The following is a 14,560-nucleotide window of genomic DNA, read 5'->3' on the forward strand; positions in this document are numbered from 1 at the left end:
CCTGACAAAAACAAGAAATGGGGAAAGGATTCCCTATTTAATAAATGGTGCTGGGAAAACTGGCTAGCCATATGTAGAAAGCTGAAACTGGATCCCTTCCTTACACCTTATACAAAAATTAATTCAAGATGGATTAAAGACTTATATGTTAGACCTAAAACCATTAAAATCCTACAAGAAAACCTAGGCAATACCATTCAGGACATAGGCGTGGGCAAGGACTTCATGTCTAAAACACCAAAAGCAATGGCAACAAAAGCCAAAATCGACAAATGGGATCTCATTAAACTAAAGAGCTTCTGCACAGCAAAAGAAACTATCATCAGAGTGAACAGGCAACCTACAGAATGGGAGAAAATTTTTGCAACCTACTCATCTGACAAAGGGCTAATATCCAGAATCTACAATGAACTCAAACAAATTTACAAGAAAAAAACAAACAACCCCATCAAAAAGTGGGCAGAGGACATGAACAGACACTTCTCAAAAGAAGACATTTATGCAGCCGAAAAACACATGAAGAAATGCTCATCATCACTGGCCATCAGAGAAATGCAAATCAAAACCACAGTGAGATACCATCTTACACCAGTTAGAATGGCCATCATTAAAAAATCAGGAAACAACAGGTGCTGGAGAGGATGTGGAGAAATAGGAACACTTTTACACTGTTGGTGGGACTGTAAACTAGTTCAACCATTGTGGAAGTCAGTGTGGCGATTCCTCAGGGATCTCGAACTAGAAATACCATTTGACCCAGCCATCCCATTACTGGGTATATACCCAAAGGACTATAAATCATGCTGCTATAAAGACACATGCACACGTATGTTTATTGTGGCACTATTCACAATAGCAAAGACTTGGAACCAACCCAAATGTCCAACAACGATAGACTGGATTAAGAAAATGTGGCACATATACACCATGGAATACTATGCAGCCATAAAAAATGATGAGTTCGTGTCCTTTGTAAGGACATGGATGAAACTGGAAAACATCATTCTCAGTAAACTATCACAAGGACAAAAAACCAAACACCGCATGTTCTCACTCATAGGTGGGAATTGAACAATGAGAACTCATGGACACAGGAAGGGGAACATCACACTCCGGGGACTGTTGTGGGGTGGGGGGAGGGGGGAGGGACAGCATTAGGAGATACACCTAATGCTAAAGGACGAGTTAATGGGGGCAGGAAATCAACATGGCACATGGATACATATGTAACAAACCTGCACATTGTCACATTGTGCACATGTACCCTAAAACCCTAAAGTATAATAAAAAAGAAAAAAAAAAAAAAAATAAAAAAAAAAAAAAAAAAAAAAAAAAAAACTGAACAAATTGAAAATGAGTTTTAATAGTAAGTTAGACTATTTGCCATTTTGTACTAAAGAAGTTTTGGGAAGTATACAATTTATAAAGTGACTGGAGAACTTAAAAAAAAAAAAAAATTGCTTCTTGAGATGTTCACCTACTTCAAGCTGTCATACAATTTCCTTTTAGAAATATTTTAGGTCAGCCCCCAAAATTAAGCTGTCATTCTCCCACATATTAAAATAACACAGCCTTTTCAAATTCTTGAGCCATCAGTCATCATAGAAACAAGCCACTTGTTCACTTGACCAACTGTCCAGAGGAGGCAGGTGAAAGGTATGGCATCTGCAGCTGCCTACAGACCATGCTGCCTCCACCAGCACGAAAACAGGGCCTACGCCTTGAACGTTGGCAATGAGTCAGCTCCTGCCAGTATGCAAACAGGAGGAACTGGTTGATAGTGTGCCAAACAGTATGACATAAAGAGTTTACTCTTGTTTCACTATGACCCAAGATCTGGTACTATCTCTTCTCAGAATCCTTTATGATCCACTTCCATAATATACTAATTCTATAAATAGCAGTCTGTATTATTTTGTCTGTTTCTTATGCATAAATATTGTTTCCTTTAACCATATTCTTATAGGCTCAAGGGAAAAGTGGTATTAGGCTTCTTCATGTCCCCAACACAACTGGCACAGGCTGGGGAATGAGGAATTAAAAACTGCTAATCGGTAAGATGTATCTAACCAGTTTTTAAGCTTTCTGGGTTCTGACAGCTGATTTCTGATTTTTTTAAATCTGTTCATTGAAGAGGGAAAATAAGGCACAGCTAAAAATATCCCAAAAATTACAATATTACTTTAAATTTTTTAAGAAAAAATATTTTAATGCAGCACAATGTTTTTCCCCAATATTAAAAACCATTTGATTTGAACAGTTTATTAAACAATTTGCACTACGTATAGGAAAAAAACAAACTCCATTTCACGTAAATTCTTACAACACTAAATACTTCTATGACCAGATGTGTGGGGTTTTTCCCCATCCATCAAGCAATCAATTCTGCAGCGGACACCAGCTGGGTATTCTCCAAGTCAATTCTGACACTACCCACCTGGAGATAGCGTCAGACCCCACAGGCAAGTGCTCGGTGCCCAAGACTGCCCCCACTTCCCATGCCAATGAAAGCTCAGGTTGTTTGACTGACTGGCTATAAATCGGGGCTCGCACAACCCCCTCCTTGGGTTTGATTAATTTGCTAGAGCAGTTCACACAGTTCAGGGAAGCAATATTTACCAGTTTCCAGAAGGGATATTTTAAAGGATAGAAGTGAGCAGGCAGATGAAGATATACATAGGATGAGGTCTGAAAGAGTCCTGAGCACAGGAGCTTCTGTCCCCATGGAGTTGCAGTATGCCACCCTCCCAGTACGGGAATGTGTTCTTGGTCATCTTCCTGGAAGCCCCCTGAACTCAGTCCTTTTGGGTTTTTATGTAGGCTTCATTATGAAGGCATGATTTATTAAATCATTGGTCAATGATGATCAATGCAATCTTCAGCTCCTCTTCCCTCCCCAGAGGTGGTGGGTTAGGGCTGTGGGTTCCAACCCTCTGAGCACATGGTTGGTGTCCCTGGCAACCAGCACCTCAACCAGTGGGGTTATCTAGAAACTTCCCAAAAATAACCTCATTAACATAAGCTCAAGTGTGGTTAAAAGGGGCTTGTGATAAGTAACAAAAGACCGTATTTCATCTTTATCACTCTAGAACTGATCCAGAGCTGTTTCAAGAACCAAGGACAAAAGGCCAAATACAACCAAAGATTCTTATTGCTGTAGTCACTTATGAAATTACACAGGTTATAGGGGCAGTCAGCCAGGAACCACGGACAAAAACCAAAATAGTCATGCACAGCATATTTTGATTAACGACAGATGGCATATATGACATAAGTTCCATAAGATTATGATACTGGACTTTCATTGTACTTTTTGTGTTTAGGTATGTTTAGATAAAGAAATACCATTGTCTCACAACTGCCTACAGTATTCAGTATGGTAACACACTGCACAGGCTGCAGCCTAGAAGCAACAGGCCATACCATAGAGCCTAGGTATGAAGAAGGCTATACCAGCCAGATGTGTAAGTGCACTCTATGATGATCCCACAAAGGCGAAATCACCCATGACACCTTTCTCAGAACATATCCCTGTCATTAAGCAACACGTAACTCTATATATATCACACTAGGATTACTGAAAGCTATTCTTTATACTTTTAGGTCCCCAACTGTGTGTGCATTAGCAACAGATCCTTAAAAACATCTATTTATAGTATATATGTTTATAATATAACATACTTAGGGTAACAGAAAATGCTTTTTTTCCTGTTACTATCATTTTAGAACTAGAGGGAAATTTCTCTAGGCATATACTAAAGAAATAAACTCTCTCTCTTAAAATAAAAAACACGTTTCTATTGCCAAGCATTACAATATAAGATACTTACGGCTCCTTCTTGATCCACATCAGCTCCCATGGCCAATAAATGTTTCACACATTCCAAATGACCCTTTCGTGCAGCCCAAACTAAAGGGGTGGTTCCATACTATTAAAACAAACAATAAATTTAAAATTATTATAAAAAGTATACTCAAAGAAACTATCAAAGAAACTAGCTCTTAACATGAATTTTAATAAAAATCTTATCATTCTTAGAAAACTGTATACATTTATCGTAATTTTAATCTTAGATAAATCCTATTTCTCCCATTTTATTTAACCTGAGTAGATGATTAACCAGTCCATGAAATGTCTTTTAACCAACTTATTTAACCTTTTCTTGAGACAGAGTCTCGCTCTGTCGCCCAGGCTGGAATGCTGTAGTGCAATCTCGGCTCACTGCAATCTCTGCCTCCCGGCTCAAGCAATTCTCATGCCTCAGCCTCCTGAGTAGCTGGAATTATAGGTATGCACCACCACAACTGGCTCATTTTTTTGTATTTTCAGTAGAGACGGGTTTTGCCATGTTGGCTAGGCTGGTCTTGAACTCCTGACCTCAAGTGATCTCCTGCCTCAGCCTCCCCAAGTGCTGGGATTACAGACATAAGCCACTGTGCCAGGCTCTTATTTAACTTTTATAATGAGTGACAATGTTTCCATCATAAGGTAACACAGCCTCAAATTTTCAACAAGCTTTCATTGCTTCCCATATCTTGTGAAACAGAATTTAAAGTCCAGCAGTCTGACTGCAGGCAGGAATAGTAACAACCAAGTGCCAAACAAACTAAAGTGGCCTAACCACTTTACATGGGTCTGCGTGTGTGATCCTTATCATAAGAACAATTCACAGTATCACATTTTCACAGATGAGGACACTGAGGCCCTAAGAGGTTAATTCATAGGCAAAGGTCACAAAGCTATCAAGAGGTGAGACAAGACCCATGAGCCCTTGAAACTGCACTCAAGAGCACCTTTCCCTGAAAGATGATTCAAAAAGCATCCAGGAATATAAATCATGCATTAAGGCATTGCCTGCCTTTGGGGAGGCTAGCGATCGGCAGGCACATGAATGCCCACAGTGACCTTTCAGTACATGAAGCCCACAGATGGAAATTAACATTTAATTTAATTTAATCTATTCTACTCTGTGACAGCCCTGTCCAGTAGAACTTTCTGTGTTGATGGAAATACTCTATAATTCTGTGCTGTGAGATATAGTAGTCACTAGTCAAATAATGATGATTAAGCACCTGAATGCTATGTGGCTACTGTGACTGATGAACTGAGTTCTTTTTTTTTCTCATTTCATTTTAATTAATGTAAGTCTAAGTAGTCCTGTGCTAGTGGCTACTGTACTGAGCAGAGTCGCTCTATAAATCATGTCAGGCACCACAGCAACCAACCACACTGTTGAGGGCTGGAGCACTGGACAGGCTTCCCAGATGGATGAAGACTCCATGACAGCCAGAATCACAAGGTTGCCAATACAGCACATGGGAGCCAGCACCTCACAAAACGAGGAAGAGAATGGAGGAGAAGCAGCTGCCACAGCCACTGCCTCAAAGCAGGCTTAGGAAGAACGAATATGAAATACAGGATGAGCAGGCACTGTGGCTCATGCCTGTAATCCCAGGACTTTGGGAGGCTAAGCCAGGTGGATCACCTGAGGTCAGGAGTTCAAGACCAGCCTGGCCAACATGGAGAAATCCTATCTCTACTAAAAATACAAAAAAATTAGCCAGGCATGATGGTATACGCCTGTAGTCCCAGCTACTGGGGAGGCTGATGCAGGACGATCACTTAAACCTGAGAAGTGGAGGTTACAATGAGCCGTGTTCGTGCCACCACACTCCAGCCTGGGCAACAGAGCAAGACTCTGTCTCAAAAAGAAAAAAAAAAAAAGAAATACAGGAGGAGATTCCCAACTTCACTCCTGCATCTGTGGTTTTCTCCACTAAAAAGAACTAAATTCTCTTTTCTAGCCTCCTCTTTTGCGGATAATACTTACTCTGGCTAAAATGCCTTTCCTAACTTTACAATAGCAATATCTTAGACATCTTCAAACATAATACACATAGAAATCACTCTTCACAAAGCCTTTCAAAATATACTAATTGTAACTGAGCTCTCGTCCTTTGAATACCTATTGCATTGGATTTCTGCCCTTCTGATGGAACTGAACTATCCACGATTATATGCTATGATTTCTGCTCCTTCCCCTGCCTCAGCACGAGCCGGCGAGTTGTCACCCACTCCCATTTGGGAGATAGTCCCACTTTCAACATTACAAAGAATTCCTGACATCCAGCAAGACCTTCCCTCACCTTGCATCTTGTCTGCTTCAAAACAGCTCTGTAGCCACACTCTGAACTACCTCAATAAGTCTCTCATCTCTTTCTCAAATATCCCTTCTCAATCTAATCCCTTTACATGTATTCCTGACCCTATGGTCCTCTTTCACCCAGACCCCTACTCAATAATCTCCTGCCACATCATCAGTCTTTTCTTCTTATTCCCTCTTCCTATTAGGTCTCTGAATGACGTCCTTCCAACGTGGTCTCTCTTATCCTAACAAATTTTTCCAACAGGCTACCCTCTGAAGATAATCACTGTCCTTTCTTTTAAGCTTTTCAAGATAATTTATAACCCCTTACCAAACTCCGCTAAAAAACTAGTTTCTGCTATAAATATTACAAAACCACCATTTCAGAGGTCACCCAAATAGCTACCTAAACTCCAGATCTATGTATCTTTTTTTGTTTATTTTTTTTTTTGCTTGTTTGTTTGTTTTTTCTTTGAGAGGGAGTCTCACTCTGCTGCCCAGACTGGAGTGCAGTGGCACGATCTCAGTTCACTGCAATCTCCACACCTCCTGGGCTCAAGTGATTCTCCTGCTTTAGCCTCCCAAGTAGCTGGGATTACAGGCACCCACCACCATGCCCAGCTAATTTTTGTATTTTTAGTAGAGATGGGGTTTTACCATGTTGGCCACGGTGGTTTTGAACTCCTGACCTCAGGTGATCCACCTGCCTTGGCCCCCCAAATTGCTGGGATTACAGGCATGAGCCACCGCACTCAGCCACCTATGTATCTTTTACTAAGTTCTTTCTTTTCTTCCTGGAAGCTCTGCAGTATTTTGAACTATACTGACTGTCCCTTCCAACTTGAATTTTTTATTCATTCACTTCATTCCTTTGACACTACACCAACCAAGTTCTCCTAGCTCTGGAGATTAATAATAATTACATAAATAGTTATGTATTATAATTAAGAAAATAATTATTATTCCTAATAATCAGCCCTTTGCTCACCATATTCCGTTACTACTGATCTCAGCTGCCAAATCCACATTCACATCATTTCAAGAATCACCTCTAGGCAAGCCCTTCATCACCGGCAACCCAAATCTCTATGTCCGCTATCTAATAGGACACCTTCAACTACAGTTTTCCACCACTTCAAGGTCAACACATCTAAAACAGACTTCCTTTCCCTTCCCTAAAAATTAGTTCCCATAGAAACCTCCCTATTTCTGTCAGAAATAAAAATACTCTCAATCTTCAATAAATCCCATCGTGTGCTATTAAACATTAATTTTTTCTAAAACACCCCTTTGCGACCACCTACTACTTAAAACCCCCAGTGATTCTGAGTGTCTACAGGCCAGATGTCCAAGCTCCTCAGCCAAGTATCCAAGACTCACCCAAAGGTGGCTCCACCTGCAGCCCAGCTTCCTCCTCCCACCCCTCTCCTCACCACTGAGGGTGCACTCAACACTAGCTCAACAGGCCACTTGAAGCTGTCCCCTGGTACCTTGTGCTCTCATTTTCCCTGTGTCCAGTTCATCTCTGCTCCTTCTCTCTCACGGATGTAAACTCTACCCTTTCTTCAAGGTCTAGAGGAAGTCGCATTCTTTTATCAAATCTTGACTGACTGCTGCGCCATCAGTGAATTCTCCCACCTCCACACTCCTAAGTCACCTGACCCTGGGCCTTTGCATTTTACATGGCCCACTTATCTCCCTGCTTCTCTAAACAGAGATCATTTCTTCTTTGTTTTTGTATCTTCTGTGCTAAGTGCAGGTACAGGGCACTGCATAGTGGTTACTAAACATTTTCTCAAAATGCTAATGAGTGACAGATTAGATAGCATTATTACCTGATTCTGGAGGGCCTTGAAAGCCAGGCTATATGTAAGCATTTTATTATAGGCAAGAAGGAGAAAATAAAGGCTTCTCTATGATAATTAAATTACATCACAGGCTGGGTGTGGTGGCTCACGCCTGTAATCCCAGCACTCTGGAAGGCCAAGGCAGGTGGATCACCTGAGCTCAGGAGTTCAAGACCAGCCTGGCCAACATGGTGAAACCCCGTCTCTACTAAAAATACAAAAATTAGACAGGCGTGGTGGCACGCACCTGTAATCCCAGCTACTCGGGAGACTGACACAGGAGAATTGCTTGAACCCAGGAGGCAGAGGTTGCAGTGAGCCGAGATCGTGCCACTGCACTCCAGCCTAGGTGACAGAGCGAGACTCCGTCAAAAAAAAAAAAAAAAAAAAAATCCATCAACAGACAAAACTGTATCCATTTTAGACATACCTCAAACCTCAGTCAATCTGAATTAGGCAACAGTACAAATGCAATATTCTTAAATGCCATATTATAATATAAATATTTACAACAGCCTCCCTACACTCCTCATTAAGCTATTATTTTGTGTAATATTTTTAAAAGAGGCATAACATGCACAAAGTGTGAAAAATATACTAATTTTCACTGTACTACTTGATGATTTTTTACATATGTATACACTGGCATAACTACCGCCCAGATCAAGATATGAATGATTTCCAACAGCCCCATAAGGTCAAACAATACTGTTGTACTTAAAGAAATTTATGCATAGAATGTATTTTAATGACAAAAACAATCTTAAAGTAACAGCTATTTTCCTATATTTAGCTACAAGGTTATAAATGTGAAAAGACGACGACTATCCCCACAATGTGCCAAATTCTAAGACCGCTAGTGGAAATAATGGAGGTACAAAACGGGAAAAAGAAAAAAGAGCAGTCTTTATTTTCATGAAACTTACACTTTAGTGGTAAGAAGGATGTGGAAATCAATCATTACAAGGCAATAGGTTATGTGCCCTAATGGAAATGTGCAGAGCACCCAGGAAGGGGCACCTAGGGTGAGGAGACTTAACAAAGAAGGTAACATCTCAAATAAGCCTTGAAAAATAAACAGGAGTTCATCAGGCAGAGGAGGTAATAACATTCCTAGCAGAGGGAACAGAATAAACACAGAAACAACGTTCACAGAATGTTAGACAATCTGTTGTATCTAAAACACAGCATATATAGAAAGAAATGTCAAGAAGTGAGCCTGGAGACAGGCTGAAGCCAAACTGAGAAGCCTGGGTTTTATCCCCAAACAGTGAAAGCCAATGAAGCTTTCCAAAAGTAAGAAGAAAAAAAGATAATTAGGTAAGTATTTATGCAATGATTGAGGTAAGTGTTAAGGATTTTAAAAAAAAAGAATAGCACATCATTCTGGGGTGCTTTCTGGAAGTGATGGCAAATGGGCGGAGCCTCAGAGATGAAGAGAAGCTGAGGAGGAAGAGGCGGGCACACTGCGAAGGGCCCTGGACCGTGGGTCATTCGGTGGTTGGCATGCAAGGAAGCATGGGGGACAAGCAGCAAGAGAAGAGGAAAAAGGAAGGCAAGCCCATCTTCACCCATCATACCAGAGACGGTCTTCAGGAATTTAAGCACAAGAGAAAGATAACCAAACTTCAATTTTAGAACAATCTCTCACACAACAATACAGAGAAAGTAGACAGGACTGAAGGTAGGAAGGAGAGTTACAATAGAAAACTTCAAACAATGAAGACAGGGACTCTATTATCCCAGTCAGTTTTCTTGGGAATGATGAATGTGACATAAGAAAACATCAGAAGGATACTTACTACATAATACACCTGTGGAATCCATCTATGAGATACGTATCTACATAAAATACATTAATATACAAAAATATAAAATACATTAGAGAAGGCTCATGAAATCATACAAAAATGTTTATAACTTAGACAATGAGGGGACATAACATGGACTGGAACCTGAAAAGATGCTGCTGACCTACCTTATCAGAGCAGTTGACTTTAGCACCATTTTGCAGTAAAAGATGAACTATATCTGCATGGCCTCTCCCTGCTGCCCAAATGATTGGGTAAACACTGTACTGCTAGGATAGATTGGTTGGTAGGTAGGTAGATAAGTAGGAAGGAAGGAAAGAAAGAAAGGAAAGAGGGAGGGAGGGAAGAAATAAAATCTTTTAGGTATTTACAACGCACATTTGCTAAGTAAAGTAAACATCAAAGGAAGTAACACAAAGTAATGTTGGTTTTTTTTTGAGACGGAGTCTCGCTCTATCACCCAGGCTGGAGTGCAGTGGCGAGATCTCGGCTCACTAATAATGTTTTTTTTAAATCAGATTACAAACCATTCTCCACTTTAAAAACAGACAAAATACTCATAATACATAATTGGCAACTAAGATATAATAAATCTTAAATAAACATATATTATGAACACATTTATTTTTATAAATTCAACACATGAAAATGTGGTTTTCTGGCCAACAGGCAATACTAATAAGAAGAAAGCGAAATAAGAGGAATTTAAATATATATAACAGAATGTATACAAAAACAGTATGATTATTTCATAAATGTCTCTTTTCTTTAAATAAGTTCAGATTAAGGATTCACACACAGAAAACAGGAAGATGACTAAAGATTTCAAAATCTCCTTTTGCAGTGTTATATAGTTATAATTAACATTTAAGCTCTAAGAGCTGCCTTTTTGCTGAAAACAATTGAGAAATAAACTTAGCTTTAGAAAAAAATTCTCATTACTGTGTTTTGAAATCATATTCTACATTATATTTAATAAGATAAAGAATATTTCTACCCACCACAAAACCAGTATAATCAACCTTAAGTATCCCTAAGAAAACTTACCACTTATAATACAAACAAATTTTTTTGTTAATGCTTACCAGACCAGTGACACTTGGATTGGCAGCATGAGAAAGAAGCAACTCTACTACGTCAGTACGGCCTTTGTAACATGCCCACATGAGAGCTGTCCATCCTCCCTAAAGAAAAAATGTAGGGGTAAGGGAATCAAACTTTAGATCATCTCTGAGTATAAAAAAAGTTACTAATGAAATTTCTTTAGTAAATATCTTTATAAATCATTGTTTCATGATGGTAGTATTATATAGTTTTAAATTCCCAGGCTCCCCAAATACAATAGTACATTAAATAAGTCAAATCTCTTGCATCCACAAAGGGTTAGTCCAAAGTTTATAATATATAATGAAACCTGAATTAGAGAACGTTCATTATGAACTCTTTCAAATTTCTAAGATTTATTTTGGCTATCCAAAAATATTTCTTTGGGCCAGGCGCAGTGGCTCATGCCTGTAATCCCAGCACTGTGGGAGGCCAGGGCAGGCGGATCATGAGCTCAGGAGTTTGAGACCAGCCTGGCCAATATGGTGAAACCCCATCTCTACTAAAAGAATACAAAAATTAGCTGGGCATGGTGGTGTGTGCCTGTAGTCCCAGCTACCCAGGAGGCTGAGGCAGGAGAACCACTTGAACCTGGGAGGCAGAGGTTGCAGTAAGCCAAGATCGCGCCACTGCACTCCAGCCCAGGTGACAGTGCAAGACTCCATCTCAAAAAAAGAAAAAAAATTTCTTCATAAAACTTTTTGTGTTCCTAGATATTCACTTCTTTGTATGAATTTAACCTTTATTCAGAGAGAGATTCTAACAATCATATTCAACTCCTGCATTTAAACACATCCTTTAAACCTCAGATCATTATAGTACCTCTTGCTAAAAGAGAGAGGATGCTAAGGCATCTCATCTGTAATCAGGATTTCCAGAGGTAGGCAAGGTCATCAGTTATGAATTAACACCACACTTGATGATGTTCTACTTACTAAGCTACAGGAGCAATTTTCTTCTTAACTACGATACGATTCAATAAAAAAGACCAATGTAATCAAATCTTACTAAGGAATTTTTTTTTAAGTATGGAGCATCTTAAAAGGGCACAGAGCCAGCCTGAAAGAGCTTCTAATGGATAAAGTTGGAACAACTTGAGCAGTAATATTAGTACTGGGCTATAACCCAAGGAATAAATATTCATTAAGTCCATACCAAAATAGAAAGATATAGATAGATATATAGACGAATGGATAAATGGATGGATAATGGATGGATAGATGGATGGATGGACAGACAGATGACAGACAGAGTAGGGTGTGGGGAAGGGAAGTAGGCACTCTTCCTTACAGAAGAATTCTAACTAATTAATGCACAACATATGACGGAAACAGAAAATCATCATTACACCACCACAGTTATGGTAATAACTGCTGCAAGTAAGATTCACTGATGAATGCTAAATCAAATAGGTGAAAGTTTAGTCAGAATAAAGATATTTTGTTTAGTCTCAAAAGTATCTTCCCCCAAATATTTAGTAATTACAAAGCAAAAAATAGTGCCCTTACAGTGGCAGACACCACCCTAATCAAGAGATGAAGGCTGACATCACCAGTGATACAAACTGAAATCATGTTCCCCCTAGGGGGTACACCAAGAAAAGCACATGGCCTCTGGGACATCCTTCCCTCTAAAGCACATCTGCAACTGAACACGAGAAACATCCACAAATCCAAACTGAGGAACATTCTAAAATTACTGATGAGTACCCCTCTAAAGTGTCAAGGCCATGAAAGACACAATTTAGGTCAAATTACAGAGCTGGGCATTTGATCAAGTCAAGTCTTACATCTATATTTTAACTTGTAAAATATTTGCCCAGAACTTTTTAACATCATGTCCTCACTTCAATTTGAATAATGTCCCAGCCAGGCATGGTGGCTCACGCCAATAACTTTGGGAGGCCAAGGCAGGCAGATCACTTGAGCTCAGGAGTTCAAGACCAGCCTGGGCAACATGGCAAAACCCTGTCTCTATAAAAAATACAAAAATTAGCCAGCCATGGTGGTGTGCGTCTGTAGTCCCAGCTACAAGGGGGGCTGAGGTGGGAGGATCGCTTGATCCCAGGGGATGGAGGTTGAGTGAGCTGAGATCGCGCCATTGCACTCCAGCCTGGGTGACAGAGACCCTGTCCCAAAAAAAAAAAAAAAAAAAAAAAAAGGGAGGCCTAGGCAGGAGAATCACTTGAGGTCAGGAGTTTAAGACCAGCCTGGCCAACTTGGTGAAATCCTGTCTCTACTAAAAATACAAAAAGAGCCAGGCACGGTGGCATGCACCTGTAATTCCAGCTCCTCGGGAGGCTGAGGCAGAAGAATTGCTTGAACCTGGGAGGCAGAGGTTGCAGTGAGCCAAGATTGTGCCACTGTGCTCCAGACTGGGCAACAGAGCGAGACTCCATCTCAGGGGGAAAAAAAAAGTAAAGAATAATGTCCCTTTGGCCCCCTATGTAAGAACCTGTGAGATAAAATTTTAAACTCAAGAAAATGAAGCTAAATTGGCAAGAGATTGAGACGAATTAACTATAGTATAGCTTTATATTTCATGAACTCTTTCTTTTTTTTTTTTGAGGCGGAGTCTCGCTCTGCCGCCCAGGCTGGAGTGCAGTGGCGCGATCTCGGCTCACTGCGAGCTCCGCCTCCCGGGTTCACGCCATTCTCCTGCCTCAGCCTCTCCGAGTAGCTGGGACTACAGGCGCCCGCCACCACGCCCGGCTGATTTTTTTATATTTTTAGTAGAGACAGGGTTTCACCGTGGTCTCGATCTCCTGACCTCGTGATCCGCCCGCCTCGGCCTCCCAAAGTGCTGGGATTACAAGCGTGAGCCACCGCGCCCGGCCCTCTTTCTTCACTTTGGTGCCAGTAAAGGTCCTCACAGGGAGAGTCCTCACTAGACTTCTGATATTAAATCCTGGAATTCTTCCTGAGCCCCACAGGACCTCAGTGGTCACTCTCCTCTCCTTAAACAAGTCCCAGGGACTCTGTCTTCCCTCAACTTGGGAAGTTGAGTAGTTACTTGGGTAGTTACTACCACCCACCCACCCAATCCTTTAGGTTAAGGTCCCACAAAATTAGCTACTAAGAGAGACAGTCCTCAGTTTCCCCAACTTTCACTGTTATAAAGCCAAAATAAAGACCCTTTAATAAAGACCATTTAAATGTTAAAGGTTTTCTGGTTATCACTTTGAAGAAATAGGAAGAGCCAAAAAAGTTTAAGAAATTAGTTTTTACAAATCTTAATGCATTTTACACAATCATAATGTATATTTTATCGTTCCTAATTCCCTTGCTGATATATGTAAAACAATGATAGAGGAGAAAGCCTTTGGAGCCGGGAGACCTGGTTCAAAACTCAGCCTAACTGCTTACTAGCTGTGTGACTTAGGATAAAGATTCACTTCTTCCAGTCTCAATTTCCTCAACTATACATTGAGAATAAAATCAATCCTTAGTCTATAGGATTATTCTGAGAAGTCAGTTAAATGACACAGCAGTGCTGGGCGCGGTGGCTCACGCTTGTAATCCCAGCACTTTGGGAGGCCGAGGCGGGCAAATCACGAGGTCAGGAGATCGAGACCGTGGTGAAACCCCGTCTCTACCAAAAAATACAAAAAAATTAGCCGGGCGTGGTGGCAGGCGCCTGTAGTCCCAGCTAC

The 14,560-nt window shown here is 40.5% G+C and overlaps 1 protein-coding gene across 14 annotated transcripts in view; it reads right to left on the minus strand.

Annotated features, from left to right (window-relative positions):
- KIDINS220 (kinase D interacting substrate 220) overlaps positions 1-14,560 on the minus strand; it is a 125,454-nt gene that overhangs the window by 87,747 nt on the left and 23,147 nt on the right. For 8 of the 14 annotated variants that reach the window (XM_032172159.1, XM_058426112.1, XM_058426113.1 and 5 more), the window contains exons 5-7: positions 10,890-10,988; positions 9,972-10,073; positions 3,831-3,929 (exon numbers count right to left, since the gene is read on the minus strand). In XM_032172159.1, coding sequence (XP_032028050.1) covers positions 3,831-3,929; positions 9,972-10,073; positions 10,890-10,988 — 300 coding nt within the window. The remainder of the gene's footprint in view (positions 1-3,830; positions 3,930-9,971; positions 10,074-10,889; positions 10,989-14,560) is intronic. The other 6 variants (XM_032172160.1, XM_032172162.2, XM_032172158.1 and 3 more) reach the window with 1 other exon arrangement.

Source organism: Hylobates moloch, unplaced genomic scaffold (assembly GCF_009828535.3).
Source record: "Hylobates moloch isolate HMO894 unplaced genomic scaffold, HMol_V3 SCAFFOLD_13, whole genome shotgun sequence".
In the NCBI taxonomy this organism is placed as follows: domain Eukaryota; kingdom Metazoa; phylum Chordata; class Mammalia; order Primates; family Hylobatidae; genus Hylobates; species Hylobates moloch.